The 21,949-nt window shown below is 39.9% G+C and overlaps 1 protein-coding gene across 1 annotated transcript in view; it reads right to left on the bottom strand.

Annotated features, from left to right (window-relative positions):
- Positions 1–3,361: 3,361 nt before the first annotated feature.
- LOC121856287 (endothelial differentiation-related factor 1 homolog) overlaps positions 3,362–21,949 on the bottom strand; it is a 36,925-nt gene continuing 18,337 nt past the window's right edge. The window contains exons 3-5 of the mRNA XM_042351736.1: positions 19,861–20,021; positions 13,454–13,547; positions 3,362–4,062 (exon numbers count right to left, since the gene is read on the bottom strand). Of these exons, the coding sequence (XP_042207670.1) occupies positions 3,998–4,062; positions 13,454–13,547; positions 19,861–20,021 (320 nt within the window). The 3' untranslated portion in view covers positions 3,362–3,997. The remainder of the gene's footprint in view (positions 4,063–13,453; positions 13,548–19,860; positions 20,022–21,949) is intronic.

Below are 21,949 nucleotides of genomic sequence, written 5' to 3'. Positions count from 1 at the left end.
AAAATCGCGTTTATCGCGTTTTTTCACCCAAAACCCGCCGTGGCCACCTTTCTTCAACAACACCGGCGACTCTGGCTCAAGCCCAGTCAGTGCTGATGTCTCAACAGCAAGCCATCGTCTCGCTGCAGGCAAGTTTTGCGTCGATGTCAGCCCCACGCCAGTCATCTCAGCCACGAATCTCTACAGCCACTGCGCCTGAGAAATGTGCTCAGCGGCCTTCCTGTCATGGAGGTGCTCAACTGAGCGCTGGTTGCAGCTCAACAAGTGGCCAAATGCTGACGCCTTCCTACATATCCGCCTCCTGTGTGTCCCTGCTCCCCAGGGTGCCTTGGATACGAGGTTCACTACAACTCAGTGGGGGGTCCATGGCCCCTGTGGAGGAATTGGATGCCATCAGCAAGTTTGTTCTTCGTGCTTCAAATCAGGCAGTGTTGGTCTGATTTCTTTAATGATACCTTTAACTTCACTTTTGTAACCCTGAAATAGTGCAGCAGCCCTTCTGTTGGTTAGGTAACCACTTATCCAGTGTAACAAGCCTACATCCTATATCCATTTTGGCTAGTTCGTACAATATCAGTTGCCTATTGGCAATATCAAATGCAGCTTTTAGGTCAAGAAATGTTGTGTATCTGTGCCTTTCATTACCATGCACAGTTAGGAATGTGGTGATGCAATTATGTACACCTTTACCATGGGTGAAGCCATTTATGTTAGGAGACATGTGTTCTCTGATTTTATATAAGAGTCTGCCAAGAACAATCCTCTCAAAGGTTTTACACAGGCAACTGGTTAGTGATATGGGACAAAAAGCATCAGGCTGTCCTGGTTTCAGTATTGGTACAATACTGCTGGTCCATAATGTGGGTAGTTGGCCCTCGGCATGACTCGTATAGTACAACACCAATAATGTATTGCCCGGCACGCGCCTTAGTAGTCTAACGATGTTGTAGGTGACTCCGCCCTCTCCAGGGGAAGTACACTGTAGACCTACCCTTGGCGAGGGTGGCGTCAAGCTCCCACTCAGTATATGGAACATCACACTCATCGTGCTGTTTGCCCAGCATAGAGTTAATAAAATTACTTCTCTTTACAGAGTTCGCATCAAGGAGTCCCCGAGTCCTAGTTGGTAACATGTCATAGCTGGAGATAAGAGCCCACTTTGTTATTAGCTCATTCGACTTTTGCAGAGGGTTTGGATGGGAGACGTGTCTACTGTTTTTACCTCTGATTGTGTTTATGTCTTTCCAGGCTTTGCCGAGGGATGTGTGTTGGTTCAGGCTGTTGACATATGTCTCCCATGCATTTTGTCTGAATTCGTTTACACGTTCCCTGGCAGCAGCAAGGGAGGCTTGATACACTTGGTGTTCTAATTTGTTTTTAACCCTTACCCACCCACCTGACTCTAACCCCGAGTTTTTTCAGTTTAGGGTCATCATAGCACTGCTGCTGCCTGTTCCCATGATGCTGACCACGTTTTCTCCTTTTTTTGGTGCAGGCATTGTTGGTGAAGTATGTATAAATCCTATCTATCAGATCGTCATGGAAACTTTGGTAGTTATCAGGCTTGTAGTCCTTGTACCAGTCATGGAGGAAATCTATGAATTGGCTTTCATGTTCTTGCTTGACTGTGATTCTACTTCTGTTGAGTTTACCGCCAGTGGGGGTATCATTGGCTACATGTAAACTAGCTTGGATTGGGCTGCAGTCAGACATAAGATCAGTGACAACATCAGAGCTATGAGTTGTGTATGATAGATTCAAACCAATACACTTGTCTAGAGCCCCACCATAGATGTGTGTTGGTTCATTATAACCTATAATTTGACCATCTTTATATGTGCTGAGAAGCGAGATAAGTCTCCTACCATTGGTGTTAGTGGTGGGGTTACCTAATTTCTCATGTCCAGTTTTCAGGTCACCCATCAGGACAGTGGGCTCAGTGTGTAAAAAGTCTGGGAGACCTGTGTATTGAAGCTGATATGAGGGAGCATAGGCATTTAGCATGTTGAGTGTGGAGTTGCCCAGGTGGATAGTGATCCCATGGTACTGAAGGTTGGTAGTCCTTTTTGGATACAAGAGGTACATGCGGTAGTGACTATTGGGGGAGGATGGAGGCCACACTACAAAAAAAAAAAAAAAAAATTCTTAACATACATCAAACATGTGTGAGTAGAACTTGGATCATAATACACATAAGGGTGGGGGCTTACCATTAGGTGCGAGACACTCCTGCAGACACACAATATCGATGTCCTCAGTCACAACTTTGTGGTGGAGGTCAGGGTATCGTTTTCTGAGGGATGAGACGTTCCCACTCCTCACCTTCACCGCTCTGTATCTTTGTATTGTATTAACACTGGCCATTATGAACTATATTTGGGCGGTGGTGCCCCTAGGGGGCACTCCCAGGGTAAAGATCATGGTGTCGTACATATTGCATATGTCCAGCAATACAGTACCTTGCTGAACTATGATTGGTGGACTAAAATGTAAATCCACCAAATTACAGCCAAGAGGAGAACAGGGCAATCAGTCAGCACTACACCCCAACTTATGTTTTCCTGTTTGATATTTATTTTCCTTTTCATTGTTCAGGATGCAATGATACTGGAAATGGGATAGGCGGTGTATTTATTTAACATCATATCTCCCAGAATTTTAAATAGTGCAAAAACAACTGCCACCAGGGAACCTCCAAGGGGCAATGACACCCCCAGGCTCCCTCTCTAAGGGGCAGCAGTGCTTTAGGGGCCCCTTAACTTGCTGGCTAAAGTTACTTGTTTCCCGAGATAAGCAATGGGAATGCACTTCTTCCTACACCTGTAGATGGATGTTTTTATCCTTGTGCTGCATTCACTATGTAGCACTACTAAGTTGTTTGGCAGTTTTTAGTTACAGGTGTACTGTATACTATACATTCATGGAAAACTTGATACTATACTGTACGTATATGTTTTATGTAATACTTTTAGTTTTTTAGACTTACCAACTTGTTTATGGTGTACTGTACTGTATAGTCAATTATCTATACTGTATTTCCATACATTAAATCTATGTGTGAGCACATGAATAAAGATTCACCTACTATATATGACAGTCATACAAATATACAGAATTATTCTACAAATCTAGAACACTTGAATAAAGAAGATATGGTCCTTGACTTAAGGTTTGGGGAATATTCTCTATGTGGTTACTCATCCATGTGGTGTCCATCTGAATTAGCCATTGTAAGACAGAGACACCTTTGAATGAGTTTGAATTTAGAGTATCAGTTAAATAATATTGACTCCTTAGCTACCTGTACCTCTATTTTTGCCAAGGTTATATAGTTAAGTGCAAGCCTTTTAAAACTACTGTGCAAGTACTTAAAGGGTTTTATTCAGCATACACCTTAGAAAATTGAAAAAAGTTTAACAATTAAGTATGCCAAATGGATAAAAGTATAGATCAAATGACATTTCAACTTATTTCTCCTTAATTTACCATTACCTGTCTTTGTTTGCAAACAATTAAATGCTTGGTAGTCAGAAGCTCCCAAATATGCCATTAAATTGCATGGAAACATTAGAAGAATGAAAACAAATTAGTCCTTCTGAAGAGTTTGACACCGAGAAAGTTAATGTATGCACACATAATACGTGATCAGCAAAAAAAAACTTTCTACTCAGATTTCCTTGTATGATGGTACAGAGGTAACCTACAGAACAAATTACATATACAGTTTAGAGAAATAACATTGTATTAACACATAAGGAATCCATTATAAGCATAAAATATCCTTCAAGTGCAGTGCATGTTTATAAGAATTGCATATGTTTCCAACATTAACAAGTAACAGTCTTTCCTTTCCAGGGAAAATAGAAAACTCAGCTTAAAAAGAAAATAATAATAAAAAAATAAATAAAAGAACAAAAAAGGTGAACATTAGGGAATTGCTCAGTTGCATGTGCAAGACTTCTGAATAAAGCAAGAGAAGTGCAGTGTCTGCTTCTTGTTACTTCTTCTTGTTCCCAGGAGGCTGTAGAGCTTGGCCTTTGTCCTTTCCACGAAGGCGTAGCCCTAAAAACCAGAGATGACGCTTGCAGTTAAGTCAGAAGGAGAAGAAAGAGAGGAACATTTAATCATTAAATATATTTCCAGTAAAATCTAGGCAGTGGATGAGGTACCTTGGTACTGCATTTGGAAGTCAGATATTTGTAATTTAGGGACTTCCTGTACAGTATGTACAGTAAAGTTTAATACACGGTATTTTAAACTACTACAGGATACAGTACTGTACTGTACAGTATTAGCACTAGTAACAGTAACCAAAAATTCAGTTAACACAAGTGATGATGTACAGGGTGTTCATAAAACATCTGTACAATTTGATTCTTTAATGTTTTTCACACTAATACGATTTAAAGCTAAAATTATGTGTAAGCAATCGAACAACTATTAAAGTTTTCATACATGTTTAATACACTTCAATGTGTGTGACAACATCACTAACAAAACCTCAGAGGAAGAAATCCAATGGCGTAATGTCCGGTGATCCTGGAGACCAAGCAATCAGTCCATCATGACCAATCCAGCACTATTAGAAAAATTAGTTGTCAATCAATCAGTCAGTCAGTAAACAACCAAACCAATTACTAATAAGCCAATTGGTTCTAGCTTTATATCTTAATTAGTATGGGAAATATTAAAGAATCAAATCATTTAGATCATTTATGAACACCCTGTATACCCAGGGAATGTAGATATGAGTTGACCTCAAACTATCATCTGATATTTTAGACTACAGTATAGTGTACATCCAATATCTCAGGTAAAAGATTCAGTATCAGGATTATCGGAAAAATGGCTTCACTGGACCCCTCCTCTCAATTTATCTGTTTAGCAAGATTCTACAATAATATCCAAAATGTTGCCACAGTTGACAACACATGAACAAAACTGTTCTACACACAAGAAAATCATCAGTGTGGAGGAAACTAACAGTCCCCTGGCTTAACATCTTGTTCCTGAAACCAACTTGAAAATAATACGATTTACTCAAGCCCTAAAATTCACTTCTGTAAGGTGTCTCTGAATGAGTACTTCATTAATGAGAATTCAGTTTAACAATAGAGAATAGAGTTTTCAGGTGCGAAAATTCAATGAACAAGCGTATATTCAATTTAACAAGAAATTTTTTGAATGATCCAGTTTGCATTTTCATTAGTAGAGTTAGGTTTTCATGCTTTGTCTTTGGCTATGCTGCAAGCCAGGCAATTGCACTGATAGACTAGTTTTATATACTCTGATATGAAGTAAGTGGCCAACTAACTCAGCCTAGCAAACAAATGAGCCTAGAAAACATGGAGGCATTTGTTTTCTGGGTTTAGTGCAGGCCAGTACCACCTTTGCACTTGTGTTCTCCACAGCTCTCTCACGTCATTCAGAAAAAAAAACATTGTGTATTCTAACTAGGTGCGTTGCCCTACAATATCTTACAACAAATGTAAAAGTGATGGTACTGAGCACACTAGTGCACATTATAAATGATTAAGTATTGATCACTTTTCTTATTTAAGTTGGAGTATGCTGTGTAACACCCTTGCTGTAATGCTGTGTACAGGGGCAAGGGAGTTAATTTCTCTCTCTAATTGTGACTGCTGGGTTTTGTCAGGCTACAGCTTGTTGGCAAAGATGCTGACTAATTTAATTCATGATATTTTCCTGGCCATTATCTCACTTTTTGTAACCGTTAACCTGAAAACTAAACATTTCAAGTTAAATTGTCAATCATGTATGTTAACCCTTAAACAATGAGCACATTGTGACCCACAATGACGAAGTTTCGCTAAGGATGTTAGGGTGGCCTGCAACCATATTTGAATTCAAGTGTCTATTAAACAGTATGGACTCTAAAGGTAATGCATCTCCACGTGATGGTAAAGTACAGAAAAGCCTAAAGTGATGACATTAGAAGAGAAAATTGAAGTTCTTGTTACAAAGTGGCTTGAGTGCAGCCTCTTTATTACCAAGTTTGTACCCCCCCCCACCCATTTTTGGCCTAAAACTAAAATAAATTTAACAATACAAAAACTAATGAATTCCACCAAGAATGCATCGCCATAGTTGTTTGTTTTGTTACAGCCAATCAGAAAAAAGAGCACAACTCAGAATATAACACACATCGCTTGTCAGCTGTGGCCTGTGAGATGGCTATACCTGTTGCCATTGTTACATGTAATGAAACTATGAAGTTGTGGAATAATCATTTGAATACTATAATGTGACTTAGAAATAAAGAAAATATAATACATAACTATAAAATATGAAAACTGAAAAGCATGGGTGTGTATTCTGTGTGGGAGCAGGGCTTACTGTATATTAATACAGATCACTTTTGTCAAAAGGTTGGAAAACGTAACCACCCAAAAACCTTCAGTCCCACTGTCTCCCATTCCCGTGGTTGGAGAACCTTTTGAGAAAATAATCACAGACACTGTTGGACCACTTCCAAAGATGAGGAAAAGTCATCAGTTCCTACTTACTGCTATGTCCCGTAACAAGGTATCTGGAAGCTTTTCCCCCAAAATCCGTTAAGGTAAAAAATATAATTAACCACTAATTGAAGATCTTTACTCAGTTTGGAATACCTAATGAGATAAATTCGGACTGTGGGTCTAATTTCATTTCTATTGTTTTAAAAGAATTTGGATCCATGCATAATTTGTCATCTGTCTACCACCCAAAATCCCAAGGTTCCCTTGAATGTTGCCAACAGACAAACTAGTCTGCTTTTTGCCATCAAAGAAAGTATTCAGGAGTCCCTAGGGTTCTCCTTTCTTCTTTGAGCTTTTGTATGGACAACAAGTTTGTGGATCCTCCCAATCCTTTCACTACAGGGAAGCCACTTTCAATATTTTATTTGGCTAATGCCACACAATTTTATTCAGCTCAGAGGTGACCCCCATACACAAGCAGTTAAAATTTGAAAAGGTCAATGGCTCAAAGAACACCCTGATCAGCCCAAGCAGACAGTCTCACAGTACCTAGATCTATCGAAGAAAAAATTAACCGTTATACATAACATTACTTTCGACAATTTTAACAACTCGAGCAAAAATTAAGCCCACTTTTGATTCTAAAGTCAAAATTCAAAGCTTTAATCCTGGGTCCCCTTTGCAGAGCAAGTACCACAGCTCCTATACAGTCTCTCATACACTGAACCTTTTGAACGCATGGATAATACACCACACCGCCATGAATGTATGCAGTCAATTCATGTAAATTTATGTAGTGTACTTAAATTATATCGCCGATGAGAGTCTGCGGGATGTCTAAAGAGACCCATTATGTCTAACAGAATATATGGTCCTCTGAAGAGTTACCAATGCCATATGCAGAGGAAGATGTTGAGCTTCCTTGTTCAAATACCAATGAAGATTTAAGAAGGTGTAATTCCTATAAACTTTCTGATATATGTTATTTACACCAGCTTTTTCCTTCTCAAAGAGAAGATATTATCCTTGTTTTTTCTAAATTCACAAATGCCCTTTTGGACAACCCTGGTAGATATAAAGGAGTACAGTATAGTCTCGGTTTACGCGGTCAATTAAACCCGTGGAGGTCCGCGTAAAACGAGAAACGCGTAAACGAAATAACAGAACATATGGGATTAATCAAAATAGAGACTGGGCCGACCCCCAGACTACCCTTTTTCCGACGCAATACGTACGTTGTAGTGAAAATAACATCTTAATTTTATGATGGTATGCACACACAATTAATATTTACGAGAAATATCAATAATATTAGGTTTTTTAACACTTACATTAGCAGAAGAGATGGCTGGGTACACGTGGATGGGAAGGGGGGTTGGTTCCGAGGCAGAGGGCAGATTATGGCCCTCACCTGTATCACCTGTATCACTATCCACCACAGAGGCTTGCAGGGCCTCTTTGTCAAACCCCTCAAAGTCCATATCCTCACTATCACTGACTTGGGCTGGCTGTGGTGGGTGAAGAACTCGGTAATGTTTTGTTGACTGGGCGACCTTGTGCACACCCTGCCCATGCCACTTCCCACGTAAATGATGGAAATTACCGCGTAACTAATAATTGCCGGTCTGGCCAGGTGCCACGTAAATGACCAAATGCGTAAAGGAAATCCGCGTAAATCGAGACTATACTGTACTCCTTAATGTAGAATTGTGTCCTATGGAAGCCCAAATAGTCTAACTAGACCCGATTCTTCCCATTACCTTTAATAGATGACCTTATTGTCTCAGTCGGTCAAAGCATATTTGTAAAAAAAATATACAGTACGATCGGATATACCGATTTTTTTATATAAAAAAATTCATATCGCGACCACCAAAATTATCAACAATTTCCAATATATAGCGATAAATCTATTTATTTCAGGAGGGAAGTCAGGCAGGAAATATTTCAAATTTATCGCCATGGCAAACAAATGGTTATTTGCTCACCAGAGGCACCACCGTGGCTGGCTGCGAGTCGAGCGGCATGAGTGACGAGTCAGCAGCCGACTCTGCTGCAGATTCCAACTTTTAAGTCTGGTGTAAATGGGTTGCTAATGACGTGAAAAGTGAAGAGATGATAATGGAAAGCTTAATGGAAAAGATTTAATACTGAAATTAATATTTTTGGTTTGTTCATTTATGCAGGTGTGGGATTGTCATGTGAGGGTGGCAATGTGGCGTCTGCTGCCGAGTCTCGTGTTCCCGGGATGGTGTCAGCTGCCGAGTCTAGTGTTCCTGAGTCTGGTGTTCCCGAGTCTAATGTTCATTGGTGCTTTAGTAAGATAATAAACTCGTTAAGTCAAGTTTAGTCACTTTTAATGGCCTCCAGAACCTAACCCTATTTTCTCCACTGATTACATGTAATTATATATGGCGAACATCCTTGAACCCTATCTCGCGACATATCCCGACCCTACTGTATTTCCAAACAGGGTATGACCAAATAAGTTTAAAAAAGGTCATGGGAAATGTCTGCTTTCATCATCCCTTTTGGACTGTTTGAATATTTAGTTTTGCCTTTTGGTCTTTGTAATGTCTCTTCCACTTTTCAAAGAGTAATGAGTAATACTATTCAGGATCTTAGGGGTATCTTTTGCTATCTTAATGATTTAATTGTGATCGCAAATACCTGGGAGGAACATCTAATTCGTCTGGAGGCTCTATTTCGATGACTTAGCGACGTTGGGTTCACCGCTAATCTGCAAAATTCTTCTCTCGGAGCTGCTATGGTGACCAACCTGGGCCCAGATTCACTAATGAGTTATGAGATTCGGAAGTGCTTATGGAGTTCATATCTCCTGTGGTGGTAATTCACCCAAGACTTATGAAGTCCACAACTCGATTTAAAATGGCTTACTTTTCTTTGTAACATACGGTGGCTCCAGAGGTCTCACAAGCTTGTGCAATGCGGAAATAAGGTCATGTAACTCCCGTTTTCTCTACTATACAACCTGAACCAAAACACAGAGCTGCCAGATGTACTTCAAGTGTCACTAATCACTCATGAGGGTGAACATGTGAAGATGAAACTACAGTAATAATTGTTTCAGATCATGAGTGTGCACTCCATAAGGAAAGGGTGTTTAGGGATCCTTTGGATCCTCTACACATTAATGACCACCTACTGCAACATTCCTTCCATGATGTAGGAATACTGTATCCTCTGGCTAGATATTGGTTGAGTGGCAAGGTCATCTCATGCGGTCCCAAGACTCCCAACACATACGGCTGTGTTAATAGCTTTGAGTTTTTCGCAAGTGGTAGTTCCAGAGTGTAGCTGATGACATTACTTGCTCAAGCCAAACAACTATGTCAAGAATTAAAAAAAAGATTGGCCAAAATAATGATAATAATAATATTAATGATATTATATTATTATTAGTTTTATCATATTATTAACATTCTTGTTATAGAATTATTATTACCATACAAGATATTATTATTAATATTTTGATCAATATTATTATTATTAATGATAATCTTCATGCGCTATCTCATCTATAAAAGTTGTCAAAGGGGACCACAACATGTGGTCTTCTGTTGTGGTTTACAAGGTCTCCTACTTAAATATGTATCAGTCACAGCAATTAGCCAAGAAGAAAATGAAAACAAACACGCCACCTGCTGGCATTTTACGAACTAATGCCAGAATTCTTAAGGGAATCACAGCAAATTACAAATCATTTGTTAATCATTGTTACGGTGATTAGTAGGGTGTGACAGTTGCCCCAACTTTGTCCTACAATGCTGTTCAAAATTTTGGTGTTGCATATTGACATAAAAAATATCCAAGTGAAATTTTTTGAAGATTCATGCATATTTGAGTGAGCACCAGCAATTTTGCTTACCGGTATACGGCATACGCGCCTATATATGAGATTACACAACCATCATAAGGGATATTAACACAAATCATTTGCCTGTCTTAATTAAAAGCTGTTATCACTAACACAAAAAAGTTAATCATTCTTATTCTCTCATGGTACATTAAAGGGTTTTATCATATATTCACAAGGTATTATTTCTCTAGAGCAAGAAACCATAATTTCTGTTCGGAAACAGATGATCATTTGCGCTGATTAGGAACGCGGAGTCTGTCATTTTCAACTACTTGAAGGACTTCTTGAAAGCGCTCCTCATCCCTGGCAACATTAAGAAAGTCATGGCAAAGTTTTACACCACGCTCTGCAGCCTCATTGACAACCTGAAGCTTGTCCACAACCCGTTTCATGTTCAGGTAGTCGTCATGATCCGCCCATTCACTGGCTGGACTGTGGAGAAACTGATAGGGCACGCCTAAAATGGTGAAGAACCGGCTTGAGTCAGGCCCAATTAGGGACACCAGGGCAGTGCCACTTTCTGGGACAGGGGGAAGATATGGCTTTCCATAGCCCCCATGATTGAGCCCCAATCTCTTAGTAACTTCAGTGCCTTCATGGCAAAGAAGGGCCTTCCTCATCTCCTCTTTTGTCCTTTCTTGTACTTGGGACGAGAACAAAGCCAGTGGGGCCGACTCCTCAGTTAGGTACCAAGTGTGTCTACCAAGTGCCACACGTGCTTTGTCAAATATTGTGGCGTCATATGGGGCAAATTCAGCCAAGGTTTCGACCAAATTTAAGTCATTCAGTGGCGCACTTGCTGGAACGAGGCAACCAATCCACCATGGGACATAAACAGCGACTGTGAACACAGCAAACCGTTCTAACTTGCTGATTTGACTTTTAGTCACAACCTCGGCTTTGGGAAACTGCTCTTTGATCTGGCCTGACAAAAGAACAATCTTGAGGGTATAGAGCAGTTTAGCCATCCACCTTGCTTTGTGAAGTGCGCCGGGGTGGACCATCGTGAAGTTCACTGGCTAGGATCCTTTAGTTACAAGCAGCAGACAAATCTCTACCAGCTCCTTGTAGTCGCCACGTGTAAATGGTTGGGCTAGAGATTCACGGAAGAAGTCAGCCATCTCCTGCTGGCGCTCCTCAAACACTCCAGGCATTGCGGGGTAGTAGTATTTCTTTTTTTCATTGTATGCCTTGGGAGAAATGGGTTTTGAACCTAGAAATGCAATTATTGGGATTATTGTATTTCGTACTAATCTATAATATTGTTTTAGGGGTATTAAGATTGATATGATCGATCATTTGCTTGGTGTTAGTATATCTTATAAGTCTAGTAAAAGAAATTCCACTAAATTTGTTCATTAGATAATAATATTCCTTGTTATTTTGTAAAGCCGACGGTGCTAGCTCAAACATGCACTGATCTCCAAGAAAATTTTCAGGGGTGTTTCCTAGATAAATACACAACACCAAAACTTTTAACAGCATTGTAGGACCATTTTTTTATTTTTGGAGGGCAACGGTCACACCCTAGTGATTAGTTTGGACTTCAGATCTCCTGGCAGTTATGAACTTTGTATCTCAGCAGTGTTAGTGAAGTTGGGCCCTGGGTTATATAATGGGTCAGGGTCACTGCCACCCGTAGAAAGCAAACATGAAGGCAATTCTAGGGTTTGGGCCTCCCCAAAAGCCTTACTAAGTTTCATGGGCATGGCAGCAGGTTATTTACATGAAAATATTGCCACTACTCTTTGGTGGCAGCTCCACTCACCTCCCTTACAAATGATAACGTGCCCTACATTATGGACTTCGTAGTACAGTAAAACCTCGATTAACCGACCACATATGGGGGGAAGGGGCCGACGGATAATCCAAAAGGTCGGTTAATAATACATAAGGTCTACGGATATAAAACATACATTTTCAAAGTACCTTGCCCTAACCTACCTCATTTAAGTCCCTCTATTCATTTTTGTTCATTTGCCACTCATATTTCAACAGAATTTGCTTTAAAACATTAACCACTTTAGTAAATAAATATGAACCAGCACAGAAACTGTGAACAAAAAATGGAAAAGTCAAAGAACATATATCATCACAAAAATTGTGACCTAAGTCCCAGGTTGCTGATCTGACTTTCTGCCTCATTTACACACAATTGCAGGGTCTCAATTGTTTCTCTTACTATTGACAACACAACAAACATACAGGTACATTGTTTCTCACTCTTGATTTTTTTTTCATTTTTTCATTTTTTTATGGTTCTTTATTACTATTATTATTATTATCATTATCATTATTAATATTATTACATTATCACCCCCAGGCCACGATGTGGATCAGTAACCTGTGCCCGGGTGGGCTAATCCCCGTGTAAAAAAAAAAAAAAAAAAAAAAATGGGGGGGTTCGGGATTGACAGTTAATCCGAAAGTCGGTTAATCGAGGTTTTACTGTATCAACAAGCTTTTGATGCACTCAAACAACCCCTGTCCAGCAACCCTGGCAAATACCCTTCCTAGAATGGCTGTCTCTTTTTGGCACTTTCTACATCAGTATGGGGAAAGTTCAAGGAAAGCGGGGGCTGCCACTGTGGTGGTACAGGAGGGTAACTCAGCAGCTGCCTCTGAGGAGGGGAGGTTGTTGCTGAGAGCACTAAAGTGAGATGTCTTAGAAATGGAAATAGTGTTCAGTACCTGTACATGGTCAATGAAACTAGCAGTTAAAACATAACCTTCATTCCACCTTGGTGGTGTACATTGTGAGTGTAGTACATTCACTTCCATCTCCTAACTCAACCGCCTCATGTAAGTGAATAATCAATAAGTACAGTACTTAGGTACAGTATCCACAAGTTACCAAAGAAGATACTGTATCTCTACAAACACTGAAAAGTTTACAGGATCTGTTTATAAAACAAATGAATGCATGAAGATTATGTTTCATTATGTGGTCAAGTAGAATAACAAGCTAAGCATGTATTGTATGTTACAGTAATGGATATACAATTAAAAAATAATAATAAAAAAATTGGATGTACTGTATCACACTGTTTTAAACTATGTAACCATAATGCCTTGTAAAGCACAATGAACTTACCTATGGCCCTCTCAATTTTTCCGAGGACATTCTGATTTGGCACTGCCTTGCCCTGTTCATACTCCTGGATCACCTGTGGCTTCTCATTAATGCGCTGTAGGAAAAACAAAATTACATAGAATTAGGAATCTAATACAGTATACTATAGGAATAGCCGTGCATGCATCTGTTCTGGGCAGCCGAAACGGCACAATCGTTTTTCATCAAATTTGGTGGAAAAATCGCAAAAATTTCGTAGTGAAAAAAACCTGGTCCCATGTCGATGGTTTCTTTAGGAAGGCATTAATTAACGATTTTATTTACCCTGGCAAAAGATGTCACTGTACGCTGTCTGCCAGCCGGACGATTGCAGTTATCGTACAGCTCCCTGCTCCTCCTCCCCCCCACTTTTTCTCTTTTTTTTTAATGTTGTTTGGATTAGTAAAGGATGGAAGATGAGTAAATAGAAGAAAAAAATAGGAAACAGAAAATAGTTAGAGATAACAGGTGGGGGTGGGGGGGGGGGGGGCTGAGTTTCATCATGCTTCTGGATGCGCAGTTTCAACGTTACCAGAGCATTTTCGGACCTTACGAGGCTACAGTGTACTGTATACTTATTCCTGTGGCTGACTGTACAGTACATGGAAAAGGAGAAGAGATAAAAAGATAATAACAGGAATGCATGGAGAAGATAGAAAGGGAAAAGAAACATTATTATCCTTAAGAGGCTAGCGAGGAAGGGAGAGAGGGATAGTGAGAGGTGGAGGTATGAATGGAGGGATGTGTTTTTTAAAGTTCCCAGAATACCATATTAAAATCACCTATTTAATAAGGAAGAAAAAGTGCTAAATATGATGAGTAATGAGAGAGAGAGAGAGAGAGAGAGAGAGAGAGAGAGAGAGAGAGAGAGAGAGAGAGAGAGAGAGAGAGAGAGAGAGAGAGAGAGAGAGAGAGAGAGAGAGAGAGAGAGAGAGAGAGAGAGAGAGAGAGAGAGAGAGAGAGAGAGAGAGAGAGAGAGAGAGAGAGAGAGAGAGAGAGAGAGAGAGAGAGAGAGAGAGAGAGAGAGAGAGAGAGAGAGAGAGAGAGAGAGAGAGAGAGAGAGAGAGAGAGAGAGAGAGAGAGAGAGAGAGAGAGAGAGAGAGAGAGAGAGAGAGAGAGAGAGAGAGAGAGAGAGAGAGAGAGAGAGAGAGAGAGAGAGAGAGAGAGAGAGAGAGAGAGAGAGAGAGAGAGAGAGAGAGAGAGAGAGAGGAGAGAGAGAGAGAGAGAGAGAGAGAGAGAGAGAGAGAGAGAGAGAGAGAGAGAGAGAGAGAGAGAGAGAGAGAGAGAGAGAGAGAGAGAGAGAGAGAGAGAGAGAGAGAGAGAGAGAGAGAGAGAGAGAGAGAGAGAGAGAGAGAGAGAGAGAGAGAGAGAGAGAGAGAGAGAGAGAGAGAGAGAGAGAGAGAGAGAGAGAGAGAGAGAGAGAGAGAGAGAGAGAGAGAGAGAGAGAGAGAGAGAGAGAGAGAGAGAGAGAGAGAGAGAGAGAGAGAGAGAGAGAGAGAGAGAGAGAGAGAGAGAGAGAGAGAGAGAGAGAGAGAGAGAGAGAGAGAGAGAGAGAGAGAGAGAGAGAGAGAGAGAGAGAGAGAGAGAGAGAGAGAGAGAGAGAGAGAGAGAGAGAGAGAGACGTAATACAGACATATTCAAGGGCACACAAAGACTAACAGATAGACAGACTTATGAATGACAAAGATAACAGACACATACTGTACATACAGACAGACAGACATGACTACACAGGGTGAAACTAGACAGTGAAACAGACAGGAGATTGACAAAAATAGACAGATTCATACATGCACAAATAGACAATATGGCAACTAACATGACAGACAGACATACAGACAGATGACTGACTGGTTCACATTAGACAAACAGGCAGACACACGCCAACAACGGATAAGACAGACAGATTTGACGACACAAAGAGTACAGACGGGCTCATAGTCAAACACCACGCAGACGAACAGACAGTTGGGATGGCAATAGACAGGACAGATAGACTTGAGACAGATTAGAAGGCATTTATAAACAAGAATAACACCAAATTAACCATAGCTGCGTCAGTGACGGTAGCTGGTCTTACATCCACCAGCGTAAATAACAAGACGCATTGAAAACTAACACCCACGCGCGGAAAGAACATCGATGGTCGGTCAGTCATGTGAGATGGGCCTAAAACTGACTAACCACCGGACTCGCCACCAAGCACGAAGTGCCCACGATCACTTGTCTAATATACTATAGGACTAGCCATGTGTGTATCTGTTCTGGGCAGCCGAAACGGCACAATCGTTTTTCATCAAACTTGGTGGAAAAATCGCAAAAAAATTCGTAGAGTGGAACAAACCTGGTCCCATGTCGGTGGTTTCTTTAGGAAGGCATAAATTAACCATTTTATTTACGATGGAAAACGATGCAAGTCTACGGACTTGGCGCACCCTAATTAACCATGCAAGTCTACGGACTTGGCGCACCCTCATTCGCTGTACGCTAGCCAAGCACGAGCATTCAAACTTTCACCGGACACGAAGGTGCCCGCGATCACTTGTATACAACTATAGCATATTATTATTGGACAGTTGGAAATCTTAGTACAGTGGTCCCTCGGTTAATGAGCACAATTCGTTCTAGAAGGTTGCCCGTTAACCGAAAAACTTGTTAACCAAAACCATTGTTTCAATAGGTTTTTGGGTAATTGGTTCCAGCTCACCAAAAATTGCCTAAATTCAACAAAAAGCGTTTAGTTGAAGAGAGTCTGAAGCAAGGCACAGACTGACGCCTGTATGGTGTGTTGACAGGCTGTATGGCGCGCAAAAAACTAACTTCCTATACTTCAATTATGTTCAATAATTGTTAAAATGACTAAAAAATTTAAAATAAAACTTTTAAAATTATTGAATAGTATAAACTTGATATTTACTAAAATAGTAAGGAATTTAAGCCCTAGAACCGATTACTGTATTGGCGGACTAATACTACAGCTGGTAGACCGCCAAATGCAAGCGAAAACATGTTGAGGTCGGCTCGTAAAAAACTTATTAATCGAGGGATTGCTCATTAACCGAAGTTAAGAATCTTATGGAAGGTAACTCGTTAACCGAGGCGCTCGTTAACCGAGGGATCACTGTACATCAATATTTACTGACTTGTTTAGCACTGACTGGAATGGAAGGATATGCTATGACAAGATTGTTTTCTTTTGCGAACTCACAATATGACTGTCATACATATCTCTTAAAACAATAAAATGCACTGAAAAAATTATCTCTGTAAAACACTGAAATTACATGGACTAAATATCCCATAATTCCTGTCAGTATTTCAAGTCTGAAATGTCCATTTCTCTGAAATTTCATGATACAGCAAAAAAGGAAAAATAAAGGTGTGAGGGATGGACAAAAGGGCAAACAACAAGGTTTTGAAGAGACATTACTATATTCACAGAACCAGTTTAAAAGTAAAACACAACTGATTGATTGATTGTGGTAATTACATCCCTGGCAACCCAACAGCTTAGGTCATATATCGCTGAATCAAAATAAAGGCTTAAAAGACTAAAATCAAATACTGTAATACAAGGAAAAACACATAAGTAACAAATAAGAGAACTTTTGTAAAAACCATTTAAACATTAATATATGAAACTCTAAGCTTGTGTAGAAGGCCAGGTTCCTCCACGAAGGAGAGGGCATCCCCTCCCACAGTACCCCACCCCGCAGCACCTAAGAGAGACAGTAGGACCCAACCCCCCTCCTCTCCCCAGCACTGGGAGAGGTGTTTACGACGAAGATTTCCCACAGCATAAGTGGGTGAACTACATTTTCACCAGTTGAATACCTGTCTTAGTTTAATATTTATCTTTACACCTTTAAAAATTTATTTAATGAAACATACAGTAATAAATGTGTTAATGCTTCTCTACGAAATGAAACTTTAATGACATATTAAATGAATTTCTTAGACTAAAGGCCATGAGAATACTCTACAGCAGGGGCGAGAAAATTTTTTAAATTACAGTACTGTACAGGAGGCCCCCCAAGTTCACGGATGACACCCTGGATGTACCCAAGAATGTCTGTGGGTAGTTTTAAGGTTGCCGGAATTTTTGCGGCTGGGACAGGGAGCCATTCGTTCTAGAGGCAGTAATTTTTTTCCTGTATTGTAAATGTGTGTGTGCGTAGACACACACAAAATACATGCAAAAAATAATAATTTTTAAATCCTCTCACAAATAATCAAACACATTTATCAAAAATGTGACAGTCTACCCTCAAATCTGTGCTAATAAAGCACGGACTTGAGGGTAGACTGTCACATTTTCAATAAATTTGTTTCTGATTATTTGTGAAAGTATTTTCCCATTATTATTTATTTGTATGTGTTTTGTGTGTGTGTGTGTGTGTGTACACACACATATATACAATACAGTGATCCCTCGGTTAACGAACGCCTCAGTTAATGAAATTTTGGTTAACAAATTACCTTCCATAAGAATATTAAATTCGGTTAACGAATTCCTTACAAATTTTTCCTAACATGTTTTTGCCTGCTTTCGCCTGCTCACCAGCTGTAGTATTAGTCCGCCAATACAGTAATCGGTTTTAGGGCTTAAATTCGTTACCATTTGAGTAAATATCAAGAAGGTTGTACTATTCAATAATTTTCCAAGTCTTATACAGGTATTAAAATTTTGTCATTTTAACAATTACTTAACATAATTGAAGTACAGGGAACTAGTTTTTAGCGCGCCAAACAGCCACTTGACGCACCCAGAATGGCGTCAGCTTGTGTCTGCTCAGTGGAGGAAACATCTTGCTTGAGACTCTCTTGAACATAAACTATTTTTACATTTTTACAGTACAATTATTGGTCATTCTGAAATTTATTTTACATATTAACAATATACAATGCAGTGCAGTGTTGATTTAAAGAAAATAATCTTGAATTACACCAAGTGAACTTAAAATTTTATGGGTGAAATGGCGGCATGAAGCATGGGGTGCCTTCTCTTCCACCCCCACTGCCTTCTCTTCTCCCTTCTCCTCCACCCCCACTTCTAATTCCCATCATCATCATCAACCAGGAGCCTTCTACATGCACACCTCAAAGTAAGTGTGTTTTACTGCATTTATTTTTAGTTTGTATGTAATTTTCGGTGAGCTGGAACCAATTACCCAAAATCCCATTGAAACAACAGTTTCGGTTAACGAACGACCTTCTGGAACGAATTGTGTTCATTAACCGAGGGACCACACAGGTAAAAGAAATAATAAGGGCAAACACAAAGGGATTATACACTTCTTTGTCCACAAGTAAAAATGTCTCCCCGGTCTGCAAATGTTATTCGCGGATATGGTGATTTGCAGCCATTTTGAAAACCTAGCCCCAACGAATTGGGGGGTGGGGTGGGCCCTGTATACGAGTTCTTCATGGGCCAACTATTATTTTAAATAGTATAGTATTAAAAATAATCTTTGCAGATTTAATCAGGGGCGTACATTCAGAGAAAAGGAGACGAAATAATGATTTAATTATTTGATTTAATTCAAATAATTATCTATGACATTAGACATTTAACCTACAGCAAGTGCTGAGATATCACCACACACTTTGGGGCAGGGAGGATAAGGAAGGGTCTGAGGCAGGTGGTGGAGGGATGGGGATTATAAACGAATTAAGGTGTGCAGCATCTCAGTAACACTGCCCGTTGTGGAGTGTGGTTACATTCTTTTTTTTATCCATTTACTGTGACGGTGTTTTTGTGCTCTACTTTCCAGTCAGTGTTTAAATTTCACTGCGGATGTAATTTTAGAAGTTTAAATTAATTTAACTCTTCTTACACAATGGGAAATACTGTTGAAGATTTAAGAGCACCGTTTTCAACCAAAACCTACGAGGATAAGTTAAAAGTTGTGAGGGGTGGTAAATATCGTCCTACTCTACCAATTTAGTTTCTACACAGACAAAACATCTGACTGTATGAAACAGTAGAATGGCTGACTGGCTGTGAACTTTACTGATAGCCACACTCATTGTTTTCCAAAGAGTGTAGTGTGTGGAATAAACGTGGATACAGTACAAGTCTCCCTCATTTAACGATTGGGATGCGTTCCTGATAAACCCATTGTTAAGCAAAATGATATACTGTACAGTATATTGTTTAATATACAGTAAATACGAGATTAAGTTAAGGAGTTATCATGTCTGCCAGGACACTAACATTTTTCCCACAAGCTCTTTACTTCACTATCTATGGAATCACAATCCTCAGTATTTTCCAGGACTGTAAACCCTACAGATAGTGAGGGTTTATTGTACAGGAACTAAAAAAAATTCAACATCTGATGCAGATGAAGATTAAATAAGTCACGAGTTTTCAGAGAAATACTCACAGTGGCTAGGTCCTTTTGAGTCCAATTTTTTCCTTGGCGGCCTTGCTGGATAAGTCTGCCTACATCTGGTGAAATCTTCTCATGCTTCAGCTCCTCTGTCTCACGGTCAAGCTTGGCTGTGTTCATGGATGTGCCATGCTGCTTGTTGCTTGCAGCTCCATCTGTCAAGCAAATAATAAATATAAAATTCAGGGGATGAAAAACAGTTCTCACTCTCCATGGCATGACTTGTCGACAAAATGGGATTACCATAATCAATCTTTGGTAAAACAGTAGTACATTCTGCTACTGGTACAAGTCAACTCATGACTCCAGAGTCAGCAAGATCAGGGAGGAGGAAGCAAATTACAACCTAATGCACCTCTATGTGAGGATGATTGAGTTTGGCTACAGTAAGGAATAATCACACAAACCTTATAACACCCCAACACCACACAATATCCCTCTGCAATCTCCTTATCTAGATAGCTCCCAACAGTGGTGCACAAAACACTGAAAAACACTACTTATGTACAGTAAAAGTATTGTTAATGGGAAAAAAGATTCTAAGTAAAACTAAAAAAGTAGCCTCACTGGACACTACTGTAACATACAGTATTCCCATGTTTAGCTAATATTCCTACTTACTGTATTTACATGTTACTTTTATATGATGTATAATACGTATACTGTATGTAAAGGACTACAATATTGTCATATATTGCATATATTAATGTTTGTATCAGGTTTATAATCTACCGTTTCTTACTGGTATCAAACACAGTCGCTAACCCGAACTGGTCTGACCAAACATATCCAATTGATTCACAGTTCATGAAAACGAGTTGGAACATCTCGTATCTTTCTAGTTAAATTCAGTCTCCCAATCATCATCTTCATTGAGCTTTAGTTAATTCGAATCCAGGAAGTTTATAGCTAATTAGAATTCTGGGTTGCCCTATACAGGTATCTGTCGTTTAACATCATCCACTTCGCAATATTTCAGTTTAGCGATGTAAAATACAGTAGTACAGTACTCCCTCTTTATCGACGGATTTTTATTTTGGCTTTATTTGAACTCTGCGGGCCTTGTTTGTACTTTCGCCGCTAGGCGGCACTAGTGGCGTGACTAGCGTCTACCCGCGGCCCGCCTTCCCTGAACACAGACATCAGCCAAGCCGCATGGGCAACAGTCTTTGATTTTCAACTTTTGCTAGTAAGTTTGCTAGTATTTTTGTCCACTTATTATATTATTATTAATACACTATTATTTAAGGTTATGTGTAAAGGAAACGCATTAATGCTTAAAGGTACATTTATTCAACATATGCTAATAATAGTTAGAAAAATTACGTAACCATCACGGTATCGACGGTTTCTTTATCGACGGTCGTCTACAGAACGTAACCCCCGTCGATAAAGAGGGAGTACTGTACTGTACAGTACTACGTACTGGCAAATTCGAAGTTGGCGGCCAAAATGCAAAGTACCCTGCCCTACATTTTGGAGACCAAACCCTCACCTTTGGCGAGAGTTTAAATTTAAATGCAATCACAACTAATAATTGTAGAATAATAAATGCAAGATAAATTTCGCTTAATACTACTGGTGAGTATTTACCAGCACAAAGCGCCAGTCAGCTGTTCAGGCAGCCATTTTGACCGCATCAATCCACATTCCCACTGTTTGTTTGAGTGACTTTGGCCTTTGTGTACTTTTTTATATTCATTCTCGCTTGCCACGGTGTTCTCGTGCGAATTAATGGCCTCAAAAGTACCTGGGGGTATTGGAGGGGATGATAGTGGCGGTGAAAGACTGTCTGAGCGCCCAGTCGGTTCAAATGATGGGGGTAAAATCAAAGACGAAAAATTCTCGTGGGTATCAAGTTGAGAAGAAAATGAAAAAGTACTCATTTGAGGATAAGAACATTGTGGATATGAATGAGCCAGCCAAAGGACTTTTATTTTGAAGGCTTTGATCTAGTAGTGCCGGAGGCAGAGGCAGTGGTGGGGGAGGGGAGACTGGAGGATTTGGGGGAGACTGGAGGATTTGGGGGAGACTGGAGGATTTGATTTGGGGGGAGACTGGAGGATTTGGGGGACTGGACTGG

Source organism: Homarus americanus, unplaced genomic scaffold (assembly GCF_018991925.1).
Source record: "Homarus americanus isolate GMGI-L3 unplaced genomic scaffold, GMGI_Hamer_2.0 scaffold1024, whole genome shotgun sequence".
NCBI classification, from domain to species: domain Eukaryota; kingdom Metazoa; phylum Arthropoda; class Malacostraca; order Decapoda; family Nephropidae; genus Homarus; species Homarus americanus.
This window is presented reverse-complemented; position numbering and strand designations above follow the sequence as displayed.